The sequence below is a fragment of the Cinclus cinclus genome, chromosome 1, assembly GCF_963662255.1.
Source record: "Cinclus cinclus chromosome 1, bCinCin1.1, whole genome shotgun sequence".
Classification (NCBI taxonomy): domain Eukaryota; kingdom Metazoa; phylum Chordata; class Aves; order Passeriformes; family Cinclidae; genus Cinclus; species Cinclus cinclus.
The window spans coordinates 2,370,859-2,388,371 of NC_085046.1; the positions used below are offsets into that span (position 1 = coordinate 2,370,859).

Genomic DNA, 17,513 nt, shown 5'->3' on the forward strand with positions numbered 1-17,513 from the left:
TTGTATCCCAAAACCAACCCTACAACACAGCAGCAGCACAACACAGCAACCCAACAACACAGCAGCAGCAGTGAGGAGGAGGTAAACACAAAAGCCACGATAAACATTGAGCAAACAAGATCGTATCAGTGTTGGTGCTGCACAGATCTGACAACCACGGGATCAGACAATCTGTCCTATAGGTGACTCCAGTACAAACACCACCACCAGGAGTCCTCAGGTTAAAAGCGTGGCCGGTATCTGAACCAAATGTCATGGACAGGCTGCATCGTCCCGAATCCCCAGCGGCTGATGTCTATGGCTGGGATCTCCTCCTCCTCATTGACCAGCTCCAGCTCAAAGTGACTCAGCATCAAGAACACAAACAATTTCATCTCAGCAGTAGCAAAGAACCGCCCGGGACAGATGGAAACTCCTGCTCCCCAAGGCATGTTGACAAATTTCAGCTTCTTCCCGTTTCTGTAGAAATCCTTCCTGGTGCCATCTGGGTTTACAAAACGGTCATACTTAAATTCTTGGGGCTCCTCGTGGATTTCTGGGTTCATCTGCACAGAGATGTGTGGGAACAGAGCCACCCTGTCCCCCTTGCGGAGGGTGAACTCTGTCCCACTGCTTGTCCTCAGGCAGGTGTCCTCGAGGACAGCTCTGACCAGCAATGGGGCTGCCACCAGCCTCAGGGTCTCCTCCAGAGCACTGTCCAGCAGGGGAGTCTGGTTCAGCATGTCCCTAGTGACAGTAACTGCGGGGTTCCCTGCTTTTACTTCCTGCCCACTCTCCCTCAAGACTTTATCCACCTCATCTCTCACAGCCTGCAGAGCCTCTGGATGTTTCAGCAGATACAAGAGGAGCCAGAAGGCAGTTGGGCCCGTGTTGCCTTGGGATGCCCAGAGGAGCATGAACATGAAACGGTCCCGCATGTACTCGGGGACACCATTTTCTGCCAGAAGATGGTCTTGATCACTTAACCAGCCACTGATATTGTCCTTCTGCCAGACCTTCTTCACAGACAGCATGTTCCAGAAGTGTCTCTTCAGCCGCTCAGCTTCTCTTTTGTCCTTGGGAGGCAACAGAGCAAAGGCCAGGCGAGGGAAGAGGCGGTCGTACTTCCGAAACTCCTGGAAGAGCTGGTTGGAGTGGAGACGATCCTGCTCTTCAGCTTTCTCCTTGTTCCCTCGGGGTGGCTCAGTGCCATACAGAGCCAGATACCCGGCTCTGAAGACAATGTTGTAGCAGAAGTGGAAGAGGTTTTCCTCCTGCCACACTCTCTTCTCTCCTGAGCTCAGGCTGAAAAGCAGCAGCTTCCGAAAGCTCTCCATGGTGGCTTGTACAAGGACAGTGAGGCCATCTCCCGTCAGGTGCTTTGTGCTTGATGCATGAACTACGCTGTGAGTGGCTTCGGTGGGCTTATAGCCAAAAACGCGCAGGACTAGCTGAGTAGCATTAGTCCTAAAGTCCAGTTTAGATCGAGATTCCTTCACAATGGTGCCAAAGCAGAAGGGATCCATCACAAAGGTGAAGTAACAGCCACCAATCAGCACCGTGAAAACATCGCCGTGTTTCCTCTGCATCCTTTTGAGAAACTCTGAGCTGTCCTTTTGGAATTCCAGCAGGTAGCCCAACCAGGGAATGGTACCTTTGTGCAGGGGTGGCTCATTGGGTCTCTGCCTCCGAAATGTACCCAGGACATAGAGCCCACCGAGCAGTGATGACACCAAGGCACAGAGGAGAATCACCCAGAGCACCATGAGAGCTCTGTGCCCATCCAGGAGCTGGCACTAGAGATAGGTTGGGGTAGGAATGTGCATTTTATCCCCACCCAGCAGCTGATCAGCAGACACAGAGCTGACAACCTCTGTCCTCATTGGCTGCGAGTGTTTGCTTTGGCCCTGAGGAGCAGAGCGCTCTGGACTGAACTTGTCCCTGGATGAACAGAAGATTTTTAAGGTGGAAGGTATGTTGGAATCCCGTTGGGAGTACCTATGCTGTGTTAGGGGGATGGATTTTGGCACGAGGCAAATCCCCTCCTCTAGGCTGCATGGAGCCCAGATTTTGTAAGTAAAATGTTCAGAGAATCCCACTCTGTAATTTCTGCCTTTAAGACCAGGCTGTGGACACCCACTGAAAAAATGAAACCAAGAGTAGATGTTGGAAATGCTACTGGAAATGAGCACAGGACCAAGGGAAGGGGATCACAGCTGTGCCGATTTGGTCTCAAAAGCCAAGAGAGGGAAAAGTCTCTGATATTTTGGTGTTCTCCACAGTACATCGTGTGCCAGGAGTGCTTTGTCAATGAACAGTGCAAGTGCTAGTGCTCTGTCTGAGTGAAAAGCAAAGCAGCTGAGCTGTCCCCAAAAGTGAGGAGAGCTTGAGTCACTGCATTTGTTTGGCACCAGAGGAGTGCAGTCTCCAAATGTCCCACCCAGCCCCTGGCTGGGGAGCAGTGCCCATAGGGACCACAGCACTTCTGCTTTACTCACTTTCCCTTCTGTTTCTCCAATTCCCCTGTTACCTCTCTCCACATGGGGTTTGGGCACAATGTCAGGGACCCCGTGTCCCACCTGGCACTGTTCCTGCTGTCACCCTGATCTACCCAGACTGCCACCACAGCCTGTCCCAGCCACTGGTGCATGGACCTCTTCTCATGCCTTAACTCCCCTCTATTTCCTCACCTTTGCTCTTCCCTAGAGCATCCCATCCTAAGTTTTCCACAGTCTCAGGAGCCTTCCCCTTTGTCTGGTATGACAATCTTCATCTCCTTTTTAGCTTCCCAGCTGCTGTCCCTTTCCACATTCCCTCCAGTGACCTGACCCATGGAGTGAAGGCTGTATCATAGCATCAGCTAAATATTTATTCTGACTGTTTTTTTTAAGGAAAGCTCCCAAACTTAACATTTTGGAAAAAACACTAGCAATGTTGGGAAGAAAAATAACAGCAGTGATCAACTCAAAGCCCTTCTCAGTCCTGTAATCTTATGTAGTAATAAAATAAAGGTGATGACTGCTTTATCTTAAATTAATAATTTTATTTGTACAACTCTATATAACTTCCAGACTTAATAGGTTTCCAGGATGGAAAGGGACCATTTAAGGTTCAGGACCATTTGGGGTGAATAATGCCTTTAAAAAAAAAAAAGTCAGCAAACTCAGAATCTTGAACTTCAAAGCTGCACTGGGTAATAAGGATTGACCATCAGCACTGTGCTCTTCTGTTCAGGCCATGGTCTCACTCTGTGGTATTTCAATGCCAATATTAATGTTATAGGTGGTATCCATGGATCTTTTTTATCTCATTAAACTGGATCTTGGAAGGCAAATACCTCCACCATTGTTCTGCTGAGCACACTTTTTATCTCTTTCTCACTGATTGTTACTGGTCTGGACTTTGTTCTGATCAAACTGGTCTCAAACCTGCTGATGATTTAACTGATCTCTAACCTAGGCTCTGCCCCTTGGAGAGTCACAGCTCCCTGTCCAGCAGGTCTGAATGTGGCATAGCCCATCATGACAGAGAACAACTCGGCTTAAAGGTGTCCACTCCTTCCTGTTGTATGTTCTGGTAGAAAGTGAGATTATCCTGGTTAAATCATCTAGGAAATGGTAAGAGTCATGAGAAGCAAAGCCATCCCCTGGTAGAGTTTCTGGCCTGATGGATGAGCATGGAAATCCATTCCTCAGCCCATGCCAGGGAGGAGGAGAATCTCTTCTCAAGTTTCAGTTTGCATTTCTTAAGGCACAACATTGAGAAATCTGCTTCTTTATTTGCTACTGCTTTACATACTCCAGATGGGAACTGGGTTTCTTCCACTAATGTAAATCCAGGACAATCCTTTCATAATAATTCCACTTGCAACAGAAACAGATCCCACATGTACTTTTCCAATCCCAATATGGAAAGTCCTCATCTCAAGGCTGTTGCTAGGATGAACTATCTGGTTACACAGTGCTCTGGGCTCACACCAACTCCATCATGGGCAGGACTGATAAATACAGCACAGAGGGCACACACATAGCATAAACAATGTAAATATTTATGATGCATTTGTGATGCTCAACATTTCTATCTGAGCTGTGTATCTGCTGCAAGATGGGCTCGTCTGGGAGTCCTGGATGGAAAAGAAAGCTCCTCTCCTGAAAATGGCCTGAGGGATCTTCCACAAATATGCCCTGAACCGTTTCTTCACAAAAGCATAGAGCAAGGGATTGAGACAGCAGTGGACAAAGGACAAGCTCTCTGTGATCTGCAGGGCATAGTCCAGTTTCTTACTGCTTTCACAGCTCCTGATCACACCAACATCTTGCAGGGAGTGGAGGATGAGCACAACGTTGTAAGGACACCAGAGCACAAAGAAGACCCCCACCAGAGTAAGGACTAAGCAGAGAGCTCTCCCGGAGCCAGGTATCTGTGAGGTGTTGACGACACACGCAATGCGGGAGTAGCAGAATGTCATGAAGAGGAAGGGGAAAAGGAATCCCAGGGTGTTTTGAATGACCCGAAAGACAACTTTCCAAAATAAGTGTTCCTGGCCATAATCCTGGGTGCACATGATGGTTTTGTTGTGAATTTGCCTTATGCTGGTGAAGAGGCCATCAGGAATGGAGAGAGCTATGGAAAGGATCCACATCACCAGCAAGACGAGGATGGAATTCCTCCACACCATGGAGCTGTGAGGAGAGCAAGCATGAACTATCTGCAGATACATGTCCAGGCTCATGCAGCTCACGAAGAAGATGCCACTGTAGAAGTTCAGAGTGTACATGGCGTTTAAGAATGGGCACAAGATGTCCCAGGTGACCCACTGAGAAATGTACAGAGCCCAGAAAGGAAGGGTCAGTAGCAGGAAGAAGTCTGAAACCACCAGGTTCAGCAGATACAGCTCAGTCATCTTCTTTTTCTTCTTGATGTACATGAGGAGGACAGTAAAGAGCAGGGCATTCCCAGCCATTCCAACCAGGAAGATCACGGTGTAAAATGATGGCAAGAACACCCTGCTGAAGGAGAGCACCTCCTCTTTGGTGCAAGGGCCATAGAGCTCATAATCCTCCTCATCCAGGTATTCATATGGGTATTCACTTGAATTGGCAGCACCCAGCCACATGTCTGGGGTTGTTACTGTCACTCCAGAGGCTGTGTTTGGCCAGTGGCTGCCTAGGAACAAGGGAAAGGGATCAAAGTGTTGTTCCAATTCACACAGGAAGCAAACATCACATCACAGAGGGTTTTTCTTTAGTTCATAGAATCACAGAATGGTTTGGGTGGGAAGGGACCTTCAAGATCATCTTGTTCCACCCCCTGCCATGGGCAGGGACATGTTCCACTGCCCCAGGTTGCCCCAAGCCCCATCCAACCTGGCCTTGGACACTCCCAGGGATCCAGGGACAGCCACAGCTTCTCTGGAAATTCTGTGCCAGGGCCTCACAGCAAAGAACTTCCTCCTAGTATTTGATCCAAACCTGCCCTCTTTCAGTTTGAAGCCATTCCCTGTTGTCCTGTTGCTCCATGCTCTAGTAGAAAGCCCATCTTGTAGGCTCCCTTCAGGTACTGGAATTTCACGGGTTTAAATTTCTGCCACTATCTGGTGAGTATTTTGTGTCCTGAACAACCTGGCCTTTGCCTAAGCATGGGGATAGCTGTCTACATGTACATATTTAAAAAAACAAAAAAACAAAAAAACAAATACAAAACCAAAACCTAAAATTAATTCTGCTTTCTTTACTTAGACACATAAAAATGAATGAGCATGGTTTCCTCTGACATAAGTCACTACTTCCTCCTGACACCACCACAGGCTTTTAGCAAATTTTCTGCTCCAAATTACAGGAAATCTACCACTGCAGCTCACTGTGAGCTACTTATATTCATCTGGGTCACTACTGACAAAGCAGCATTTCAATTCTTGATGAAGAAGAACCTGCCACTAGCACTTTTATGTCAGTGGGGCTGTTCCCAGAGTGGAAATTCTGAACATCTCCCTGCTTCTGGGAGGACACTGAGCCCCCCCTGCCCACATGCCAACTCCAGGACAATAAGACATGGATTCTGGTAAAAGACATTAGTAAGTGGAAAATACAGAATTCATAGAATCCCAGAATGGTGTGGATTGGAAGGGACCTTGAAGATCAGCTTGTTCCAACCCTCTTGCCCTGCACAGACACCTGCCGTTATCCCAGGGTGCTCAAAGACTCATCCAAGATGAGGACATGTAGGCACCAGAATCCAGTCCTGAATTATGGTGAGAGGGAGAGATTCAGCTGGAAGAACACTGCTGGAGTCAATTCTGCATGAGACAAGGCATGAGACAATCCCTGCAGTGGTCACTCCCTGGAACTGTGGGTGTCAGTGTTTCGATAGCTGCAGCCCAGATTTCAGGAAATGGTGAGTGACTGGGAGCCTCCTAATTTTGGAGCCTCCTACTCAGATTTTTCAGGAAAAAAACTGTCACTGAGGAGCCCATTTCACAGAGTAGGAGACAGGATTTGCCTGGTGCTGTTGGCACTTCGAAGGTTAACAAGGAGTTTAAAAATCAAGGCTAATCTTCACATTCTGACAGCAAAACAAAAAATAGTTTTGCAAAGAATTGTGTAAACACCCCTCCACCCCTAAACCACATATTTTTTTTTCAGCCATGGCCGAAGATACCCATCTTTTCCCTGGGGCTCATTTGCCAGCAGTCCCAAAAAGGCCTGGCTGTGTAGGTCCAGCCTCTCCTCGGGGATCTGTTTCTCCCTGCAGAGATCTGCAGCCACTCAGAAATGAGAATATGGAGCTTTTGGTCCCCAGCTGTGCTGTGCATCCCAACGAGAACATATCCCATGGTGGATCTGCAGAGTTTAGGGATGGCTCCCTCCCCACAAACACCCCAGGAAAAGGGGAGCCCCTGCACCCCACAGGCTCAGAGTGGGTGTGCAGCTGTAAGGGGTGAATCTCTGGACGTACCTGCTGTGGTCCCATGACTGAAACTGCTTAAATTCCCATTCCAAGAACTTCCAGGCAGCTGAAAGGAAAAGAATAATGGGTCTGAGCTGGATAGAAAAGTTTTCCTGCCGTTTTTTGGCAAGTGCTACAGAGCACTTCAGACTGAGCAGTGGGAGAGCAAGGCTCTGCCATGGGAAAGTGCCATAAAAATGTATGAGCTTTTTAAAATTTCTTTTCTGTATCACATTTTGGAGGAAATTCACCCTCACCTGTGACTGCAGGCCTTTGGGAGGAAACCAAAGCTGCCCACCCTGCTGATCACAGCACCACCGAAGACTCCTAAACACCTTCCCCCTCACACCCCCTCTGCTCACGCCTGGACAAACCATTCCCAAAATTTGCATTTGGGGTCTCTGCCAGCCCACTGAGATTTCTTTTCTCCCTCTGCCACATCCTTCTCCCTCCACATCAGCCCAGCACTGGCATCCACATCCCTATCCCGTAGCTCAGAGTGGAAGGGAGGGCTGAGCTCAGGAATTAATCCCAATCCCAAACTGGCTATCTTTCAAAAGCAAGAGAGCACATTGCCAGATTTTTTTGTGTGGCTTTGTCTACAAGCAAGAAGCAGAAAAGGCACTTACAAGAGCTTCTCCTGTTTCCATCCTGCGAGAGGCTCGAACAAGGCTTTTAGGAACTTTTGCTTGTGTAGGAGGACAGTCAGGAAATGTGAGCTCAGCATAACCTCCGTGGTTTTGTTCTGCTTTTCCTGGTGTTCATAATTCCCTGGCAATGCTGGAAGAATGATCTCCACCCTGTGTTTGAGCACAACATCTACAACAGCTCCCAGGGCTGAGACCCTGCTGTAAGAATCCGTGTGTTTTGCAGGAAATCTGAACAACCCACGTGCCACCTGGATGCTGCAGAATCCTCATCCCAGAGCAGAAATGCCCTCTGCCAAAGGTGTTTCTGATGAAGTGGTTCATTGGAGAAGTTTTTGTGCATCAGCATGAGTGAGTGGTCACACTTCTGCTCATTTCCTCGTCTCAACAAACATGGCCATGGGACCACCCTGGCTGTGCCAAGGCTTCCCTGTGCCAAACCCAGTGCATTTTATACAACCCAAACCACCCTGGTCAAAACAGGAGAGCAGAGCAGCAGTGATGCTCCACATCCAACCCACCCTGAGGCAGGCAGATTTACAAAGAGAAATTTGTGTTATTTTTACCCATTTCCATGTTTACCACCATCTGCTGCTGCTGCACTTAAAATATACCCTATAATAAATATATATTATTATAATGTGTGTGCAACACACACAATAGCAGAGAGCAAGAAGCCACTCGTAGAGCTGAGACACTGGACACGCACACAAGGAAGCTGCAGGTGACAGAGGTTTCATTAGGCCAGCAATTAAAATGAAGTAAGTTTTTGTTTTTAATTGAGTTTCTGCCCTGAAGCAGAGAATTAAACGTGCCTCTGAGAGTCACTGGAGAAAGTGGCCTTCACTGTAATTTATTACAAGATTTTAACTCAATTTCAGGGCTGGTAATTGCATAGATTTTTTGTTTCCTTTCAGACTGCAGGGCCCTAATGGCTTTGGCAATTAAGGTAACCAGATTAGGGGTAATGGGCAGCACATTTAGCGAGATGCAGTGCTTGTCTGAGCCACTTTATTTTGTGCCACATGTCTGTGGCAGAGTGACCCTGCAGGAGCGGCAGCTCTGCCTTCCTCCAGCTCGGAGATGGGGAAGTACAAACACCACACAGGAGCACTGGGCTTAGAGACAAAAGGATTTATCTTTTGCTGTTTTGCTCTGATGATCTGTTCTCAGATTTAGAAGGTTTTAGGCATCTTTGGGATCCCAGCAGATTCTTCTTCCTCTTCTAGAGTACAGTTTAAGTCAGGAGCAATTTCTAGGTTGTCTTTGGGCATCAAAATCCTGGCACAGAGTGAGGGTAAAATGAAGGTCTGCTTGAAAGCTGAAATATAGGAAACATAGTCAATGACATAATTCAGCAGCAAGATAATAAGACTGAGGGAAAGCCAAAGAAGCTGTGGCTGTCCTGGAAGTGTTCCAAGTTGGACAGAGCTTGGAGCAACCTGGTCTGGTGGAAGGACCCTGACCATGGCAGTGGGGTGGAATGGGATGAATTTTAAGGTCCCTTCCAACCCAAACCATTCCATGATTCTGACATGAGGTGGAAGCTCTTCAGCAAAGGAGAAAGTAAGAGCCTAAATTTCACAGAATCTCAGAAGGGTTTGGGTTGGAAGGGGCCTTAAAGATATCATCTCATCTCATCTCATCATCTCATCTCAATCTCAACAATATAGAAGATGTGTGCTGATGTCTTTACAAACATTTCCAAAGGGGATGGGTTTGAAATGGGGTTAATGTCTGTACCAGCTTTGGGCAGCAGGTTTGTTACAGAGCCCGGACAGTTTGGCTCCTGAAAGAGCCAAATGGGGCTGCACAACCCTGAACTTCTGAACTTCGGGTGAAATGACAAACTCAAGGGGGGAAATATGTGGCAGTAGGTTCGGGAAAGCTGCACCTTCCTGGTACCTCAGCCAGTGGGGGAAGGAAGTTTGGGATAAAAGGAGTTTGGGATAAAAGGAGTCTGAGATAAAAGGAGTCTGGGATAAAAGGAGGATGTCCCCTCCAAAACCTCGAGATAGAAAACCCCACGGGCTGTGCCCCAGTGGCCTCTCTCCCTTTATCCCAATAAAGCTGCGGACTCCTCTGTGTCCTTTATGGACACCAGCTTTTCCCAGTGGGATTTCCCATAGACATCCCATCCCTTACCATGGGCAGGGACACTTTCCACTATCCCAGGTTGTTCTGAGCCCTGTCCAACCTGGTCTTGGACACTTCCAGGGATCCAGGGGTAACCCCAACTTCTCTGGGCAACCTGTGCTGGGGCCTTACCACCCTCGTACAGAACAATTTCTTCCCATATCTAATCTAAAGCTCTTCCCTTTTAATTTGAAACTGTTTGCCCTTGTCCTGTCAAGGTGTTGCCAGCAGTCTGACTCTCACAGTGTGACAATACGGGAAGTTGATGAAGCAGAAAGCAGACAAGGTGCACAATTCAGCAGAAGATGTTTTTCTGCCCTGCATATGTTGCCAGACGTGCTGTTTGGGGGTTAAACCAGAGCCCCAGGTCCCACACGGGTCTCGGCACCGCGAAGACGCGTAGGTCCGTGACTGAGAGCAGGGCCGTGGCTGAGGGCAGGGCCGTGGCTGAGGGCAGGGCCGTGGCTGAGGGCAGGGCCGTGACTGAGGGCAGGGCCGTGACTGAGGGCAGGGCCCCACAGCGCCCCCTGCCGGCCGCCCCGCACCACCTCCGCTCCGCCGCAATGCGGAGCTCCGCGCGCTGATGTCACCGCTTGCCCCCCCCTCCGTGCCCGTATAAGGAAGCGGTGGCGGCGGCCGCGCTCCGGATTGGCTGTCGGCGGGCGCGCGGCACGCTGGGAGTTGTGGTCCCGGCGGAGAGGCGGGGCGGAAGCGGCCAATAAGAGGCGGGGGGACCCAGCGCGGCAGACGCCGGCCGGTATCGGATCAGCGCGGTGAGAGCCGAGCGTGGGGCGGGCGGGACCCGCGGTACAGCCGGGGACACTGCCGCAGCTCTGCTGGGGTGCGACTGCCGGGGGCTGGAACGAGGAAGGGTTCCCGTGTGGGGTGAAAGTGACGGGGGGCAGGCGTAGAGCAGAGGCCCCGTGTGGGGTTGTGGGGCGCGGGACAGAAGGCCTGAGTGCGGTGAAGGTGCCGGGGGCCGCAGTGGGGAATAGTCCGCGTATGGTGTGCGGGGACCTGGGGCTATGGCGTGGGGAAAAGATCCCCATGTGGAGCTGGGCAGGCGGAAAGCAGCCTGGGGGTACCCAGGGTCTCCTCCTTGCCGGGAGGGATGCTGGCATCTGTCACCTTCCCACCCATGGGCCTCCAGCCGTGTCCCTCGCGGGTGACACCGGTCACGCAGGTGCCCTGACCTCCCTGTTCGGTGTCGGCAAGGTCAAGGCTGAAGGTCACAGAAACTTATAGTGATGCTTGAATTGTTTCACTTTTATATAATTTTCTTGTGTAAATCTCCCCTCTGGCTGTCTCCTCCTCTGCTGAGTGACAGGGGAGCTCTTGTTCCCTTCTCTGAATGAGTCAGGCTAAAATTATTATTTACGTTTAGCAAATAAGGGTGGTTGTAGTAGCCACGGAGAGACCAAATCCTTTGGCCTAGCAGAGGAAATGGTTTCAGAACCAGTCAATCCGCTCACATGGTTGTGCGTGAAATGCTGTATAAGCAGGAAGCACGGGCACCTTTGAAATGTGTCTTCTGCCTATGGTTACTGGCGCCTGCTTAATGAAATTCCTCTTGGTTTATTCCTAGAGCTTGGAGCCTTTCCATGTGCCCCTGAGTTGTGTTTTGCCGTCGGTGACAAAGCTGAACAATAGCAGTAGAGATTTCTCTAGCAGGGCCCTCTGTGGTGTCACTGGCAGAAATTGTCATTAACAGAATGATGCTTATGCCGAGCACCGAGGAGGGAACAGCTCTTGGTGTAATCCATGCAATTCCCAGCACAAAAAGCAGGGAAGTTCTGGAGGATCTCTCACTTTGGTGATGATGGTTCTGTGAATGGAGCCCTTCTCAGGGCCGTTGCTGCTTTTTGTTTGCCCTGGGGGAAGGTGAGAAATCACCTGTGGCTGACGTCTCCTGGTGCGACCCCACATGAGTCTGCACCTATTGAGAGCTTCAGGACTTGCTCCAGCTCCTCAGCGTAGGCTGTTTTCCATCCTTGTGTTCTCCATCAGGAATTTGGAATTATGTTGCTGTGGGATAGGCTGGGCTGACCTTGTGCAGCAGCTCGTGCTTCCCAGCCCGACTGCTGTGGCTGCTGCTCTTGGCAGGGAAGGAGGGGGGAGAAGTGAACTTTGCTGAGGTCAGAACTGCCATAAAGGACCAGCTGCGAAAGCCGAGCAGAGTGGCGAGACGTGGAATTCCTGAAAGGAAAGGCAGGCACTGACCAAAGCTTTCTGTGGCTGCCTGTGAGCATTGGGGGGTCACTGGGATCTGTAAAGCTACAAAAACAGATGGCAGAAATTTGTTGGTTTCCTACTTTTGTTGGTTTTGTTTTCTTCTTAGCCCTCTTAGTAAGCAACAATCCTGCTTCCTAAGGCTTCACTTGAATTTAACCACCTGCCCACGACACCTGTTTTTATATCTCACTACCTGGCTATTTCTGCCTGGTGGAGTATACAAGGGATTTTCTTTTCCTAAAGAGTCTCTATATCTGGGGTTTCAAAAACCTGAAGGGAGGCTTTTTGTCTTCACAGCCACCATGTCACCCAGCCAGGAATCCGTTTTCCCTGAGTATGAGAGAGAGACCAGCCAGACCTCAAAGCTGATAAAAAAAGTTAAGGAGACGCCGTTAGTGCCCATTGGTGAGTTCAAAAATGGGGAAATGTGTTTGCACAATCAATGTGGGAAAAACTATCACTGTTCACCTTTTTTCTCTGAACAGGAAATTACTTAGGAATTACTTCCCCATAATTCCTCCAAGAAAGAGGGAAATTAATGAGGCTTGTTACCTTAAATGAAAAACAACTTAGAACCTACAAGTATAAGAAAAACCCCAAACCAACAAACCCTGAAAGGCTTTTTAGGTGAGGCTAGAAAACATGTGAAGGTGATGCTGTCATGTGGTTAAGGAGTGTGTTGTGCAGCTGATATGGAGCACAGTTCCTGGGAATTATGTGACCACTACCAAGTGACTTAAAAGCTATCAAAATACAAACTAGAAGGATTTAAATTACAGCCTGTCTGGTAAATGTTTCAGCCCTTTGCTGCCATTGCTTTGTTTAAAATGCATTTTTTAGTAACTTTTATGTTACTAAAAGTAACATAACCCCAGCTTGAGGAAGTTGTTAAAAATTCTTCAGCCTCTATTGAGACTCAGCTTCTGAGCAGAGCAAGGATCAGCTTTTGTCTGACACAAGACACGTTTTGATTTGTAGCCACCTTAAATGGAGAGTAGCGGGGTCACTCGGGGTGAACTGTTCCAAGTGTTTGCCAGCAGATTTCCGTCACTGGTTCTGTGGTCACTGGCCTTTGTCTCCACCTTGCTGGGCTGTACCATGAACTCCAGGAGTTCCAGTTCCCCGAAGCAGATTGACAGAACTCACCTTTGACCTTTGTCAACCCAAAGGCCCTAAAACTCTTAATTGGTATTTAATGAGAGTGAATTTGAATTAAGTGTTTACAGCTTCCTGGTGGCACTGGTAATGCTCCAGCTCAGGGAAGACAAACTGCCTGTGCTCTGCTCAGTAAAATATACACAGCACTTAAAACTTGGCATCCACCTATGAACTGTGCAAATAATCCTAAAAATGGAATTAAATAGATGGAATTGGAAAAGTTTGTGCATTTCTTCTGTGTATTCTGTGACAGCATCACTGCTGGAGCTGGCAAAGCTGGGGCTGTTTGCTCTGCTGAAGCATTATCAGTGAATTCTGGCCCTGGGAAAGAGACCTGGTGGAGCCTCCCTCCTCACAGCTTGGGGACTTGTCCTGTCCTGGTGGCACCTGGCCAAATGTGACAGCACGCAAAACAGCAACTGCAGCAGGCCAGTGGATGCATCAGGGAGCATCCAGACAGAGAGTCTGAGCATCAGCCGAGTGGGGGTCTTGGGTGTGAGTGTCTGTGCAGGAAAGAAGGTGAGAGGAGCCCTGGTTCTGTCTGAAAAATGTCCAGGGAATTCTGACACACTGAGCTGCTCCTTTGGCATTTTAATGCTGGTGGAAATCTCTTGCTCTTCCCTGCACTGACTTGTGCACTGGATGAGGTGGCACTGGAGTGAAACCAGGGCTAGCATTTACCAGTACACAAAACCAGTGATTAAACCAAAACAGGTTTATTCTAGGATGAGAGAGAATAGCCTCAAGTTGTGCTGGGGAGGTTTAGACTGGATATTAGGAGAAATTTCTTCAAGGCAAGGGCTGCCCAGGGCAGTGGTACAATCACCACCCATGTAGGGATTGAAAAACTGTACGGACGTGACACCTGGGGGCACGGTTTAGCAGTGGCCTTGGCAGCTGTGGGGGATTGATTGGACTCTGTGATCTTAAGGGTCTTTTCCAGCTGAGTGATTTGCAGGCTGTTTTGTCTAGGTGGGTCCCTTCACTCCTCCCAGGGATCCCTACTCAGAGGGATGCTCTCCTTGCCTTGCAGGGATGGGTGGCTTCGCTGCTGTGGTTGCCTATGGGCTGTACAAGCTGAAGCACAGAGGTGACACCAAAATGTCCCTTCACCTGATCCACATGCGTGTGGCAGCCCAGGGCTTCGCCGTGGGAGCCCTGACGTGTGGTACGTATGGAATGGGAGCTGTCCTTGGCACTGGCAAGCCACAGCCAGCCTCCTGTACCTCTCCCAGTGGATAATATTGCTGGGTGGAAGTATCCAGAACATTTATTTCAGGATGTTTGTGCTCCTTACCTGATCAGCCTCTCTGGAGTAATCTGCTTTTATGTAGTTAAGTGTCTTAATTTCAGAGTAGCGGTTTTGATTATGTCAAGACATGGAATGTGAGGTTCTGCATCTCTGCCTCTTACAGGCCAAAAAAAGAAAACGTGCATCTGACTTTATTTTTCCTTGTAAATATGTTGCTGTTTCTGAATTTGTTGCACTGGAAGATCCACAGAGTACATAGACTATGGTATTATATATATATGTATATATATTTTTTCAGCCTGGACTTGTCTCTGAATGTACATGGACACTGTGCCCCTGGTCTGTACACCCCAGGTCTCATCTGTATGTAAATGTACATCCCATGATATACTGTCTGTCCATACTGCATTCCCAGCAGGAACAATGGAAAAGCTTGACTTTGACCACAAAATCCAACTAGAATTAGCTCAGGGTATAAATTGTGTATCTTCATACCCAGTTTCTCTGTATATGAAGAATTTTGTAGTGTCCATCACTGCTATTAAAAAATAGAGCTGAGGAAGGGAAATCTGTCTTGTTCAGAACTGTTCAGATTTTGCAATCCATTATTTCTTATTTAACACAGCTCCTTTAATTGTACCTTTTTTTTCTGTCCTGCAGGTGTGCTGTATTCCATGTTCCAGGATTATGTGGTGAAGCCCAAGGAATAGTGGGAAGCTGTCTGAAATCCCTGTTCTGGTAGTGGCCTGTGTACTGCAGCTCCAAACCTCCTGTCGAGGGGTCCTTGAGGGAAAACAAATAATACATGGCATTAGAGAATTGTTCTATTTTGTGTATGGTACACTGTGCTGAACCTGGCAGCCTCAGAATGTGCCCTGGGGGAGCGGGTATTGGGGTCCGGGTCTCTCTGATTTGACACCACCACATCCCAGTTTTTTAGGGGATATCATGGAGTGCAACTCCTCTGTCTTTCCCATCAACTCAGTCCTAAAACTGGTGACTTCTTTTGCTGTTGTTGCCCAAAACAACCATGTCTGAACTGGCTTCTGCCAGGGAATGTCTGGAATGCCTTGCTGTCATTTTCTATCCTCTGCCTCCACGTTTGTAATTTAGAAGCTTCCAGTAGCACTAAATGACTTCTAAAATATTGACAGAGATATATAGACATCTATATTTTTATTTAAGGCATAAGTATGTTGCAGCTATTTAAATGTTATATTTATTCATTGTTAACGAAGGCACAGGCTCCCTATTTTTGCTATATCAGACCCTTGGATTATATTTTGTAATTTTATTTACGGTGTTCTTCTGAGTAACATCTAAATGTAACATTTAAAATACATATTTTGAAAACTAAACCACCAAATTAAGGTTTAATGTTTTTAAAATGTATGATCTAGCTGACTTCTGCAGTACTGTTCCACACAGAAAATTTTAAACCATTTAAATCTGGAAAGCCCTCCAACACCTTTGAGGTATTAAAATCCTTGTCTGTGAGTTATTTTACACTCAAACTCCTTGTACCTCCAACAGTCATGAAAATAAAAGCTAATTTCTAGAAAAGCACATATTCTGTTAGCTGACATTCCGTGGTTAGAGCCTCAGATGTTGCAGACACCACGTTACAAACTGCACGTGTGACCTGTTCTACAGAGCAGGGCGAGATTAAACACGACTAAAGCGAGCAGAGGAGGTAACTCCTTTACCTATGGATTCGTTGGGCCCACATCCTATAAAATAAAAATCACCTGAGGATGGTGGAAAAGGAATTCCCAGCCGCTGCTGCTCTCCTTGATTGCCAGGCATCACCCTTGGCTGATCCCAAACGGGAAGAGGCGCCGAGGCATTTTGCTGTTTTTACCAGCGCGGAGAGGGGAGAAGGGGAGGGCCGTGAGGGGATGTCGGTGAGGGCATGCCGGTGAAGGCCGTGAGGGGAGGGCCGGTGAGGGGATGGCGGTGAGGGGATGGCGGTGTGGGCCGTGAGGGGATGCCGGTGAGGGGATGGCGGTGTGGGCCGTGAGGGGATGCCGGTGAGGGGATGGCGGTGTGGGCCGTGAGGGGAAGCCATCATGGCGGCGGCGCTGAGGGGAAGGGCGCGCGCGCTCCCGTTGCCATGGACACCGCGTCGGGCCCGGAGCGGGCACCGGGACCGCATCTCCGGGCCAGGAGGAAACCGGGACAGCCACGGGCTCCTTCCCGGTGCCACCCTCCCGGTACCCTCGGGAACGCCGCTCGGGTAGGCCGGGGGGACGTGCGGCAAGCGCGGGCGGGAGTTCCCGGGATGGGCGCGCAACGCGGCGCTGCCAGGACCCAGCGGGTCCTGGCGGGTCACAGGGCGAGGCGGGAGGGTGGAAATTACAGGTTTACGATCAAAATTTGTAAAAGTTAACACAAGAACTTCCGCCTCAAAATGGCGAGAGAAATCGTTTTGGCTGAGGGCGGCGGAGCGCTGGCCATGGAGAGTGTGGAGTGTCATTCCCTGGAGACTTTGCAGACCTTACCTGTGTGATAATTGTGTTAATTAAAGGTTCGTGTTAATTAGAAAAGCATTGGGGTTTGTATAAACCAGAATACTAAGTTTTGAAGTGAAGCGTGGACATTAGATGGAGAAAAATATATGATTAAATCATTTTGTTTAAATCCTCCTGTTATGAATATTGTGGGTTTTTAAAAGCAAATTGTATATGATACTAGTTTGTAAAAACAAGGTTTTCCTACGGCCTAAACGATTTTGCAAAATCAAATTTCCTGCCTTTGTGTAATCAATTGCAACCTGTCTGCTAAGACTAAACTTTCTATTTCTACTGTTTTTTTATCTAACAAGACCAGATGGTTACTTGACAAATTGTTCAGAAATTTTACACAGCGGTCCCACAAATGTTTTTTTAACTACCACTGCTTACCTAGCAAAATAATGACAGCAAAAAAAAAAATAAATTATTCATTACTATAAGGAAAAACATACTATATAAAAAAAAACAAACTGCAAACCAAGTTTGGTGGAACATGAAGTGGGCAATAACCCCTCACGTTCCCCAGCGCTGCTTGCTTCATCTATATCAAATAAAGCAGTCTAAATTTTGCTAAATATGGAGACTTTTTATTTCTCATTTATAACACCTGGATGAGATCCTGTGTCACCTGCCCCAGGTGACCCTGCCTTG

General features: G+C 48.3%; 3 protein-coding genes across 4 annotated transcripts; 1 reads left to right on the forward strand and 2 right to left on the reverse strand.

Moving 5' to 3' along the window:
• Nucleotides 1–221: 221 nt before the first annotated feature.
• LOC134044170 (7-alpha-hydroxycholest-4-en-3-one 12-alpha-hydroxylase) lies at nt 222–1,890 on the reverse strand. The gene has a single exon (XM_062493280.1). The coding sequence runs from the start codon at nt 1,743–1,745 to the stop codon at nt 222–224; it is 1,524 nt and encodes a 507-aa protein (XP_062349264.1). The 5' UTR covers nt 1,746–1,890.
• Nucleotides 1,891–4,027: 2,137 nt separating this feature from the next.
• ACKR2 (atypical chemokine receptor 2) lies at nt 4,028–7,914 on the reverse strand. The gene is given in 6 exon segments (XM_062493291.1): nt 4,028–5,145; nt 6,934–6,991; nt 7,468–7,470; nt 7,554–7,612; nt 7,823–7,848; nt 7,850–7,914. Coding segments are annotated over 6 exon segments (1,329 nt in total).
• Nucleotides 7,915–10,421: 2,507 nt separating this feature from the next.
• On the forward strand, nt 10,422–15,170 carry HIGD1A (HIG1 hypoxia inducible domain family member 1A). 2 transcript variants are annotated; one of them, XM_062493304.1, is made up of 4 exons: nt 10,422–10,480; nt 12,237–12,344; nt 14,131–14,265; nt 15,010–15,170. In XM_062493304.1, the coding sequence occupies exons 2-4, from the start codon at nt 12,242–12,244 to the stop codon at nt 15,057–15,059; spliced, it is 288 nt and encodes a 95-aa protein (XP_062349288.1). In that variant the 5' UTR covers nt 10,422–10,480; nt 12,237–12,241; the 3' UTR covers nt 15,060–15,170. The 2 variants fall into 2 exon arrangements, with proteins under 2 accessions (XP_062349288.1, XP_062349296.1); XM_062493312.1 differs by having other exon boundaries at nt 10,462–10,548.
• Nucleotides 15,171–17,513: the final 2,343 nt, after the last annotated feature.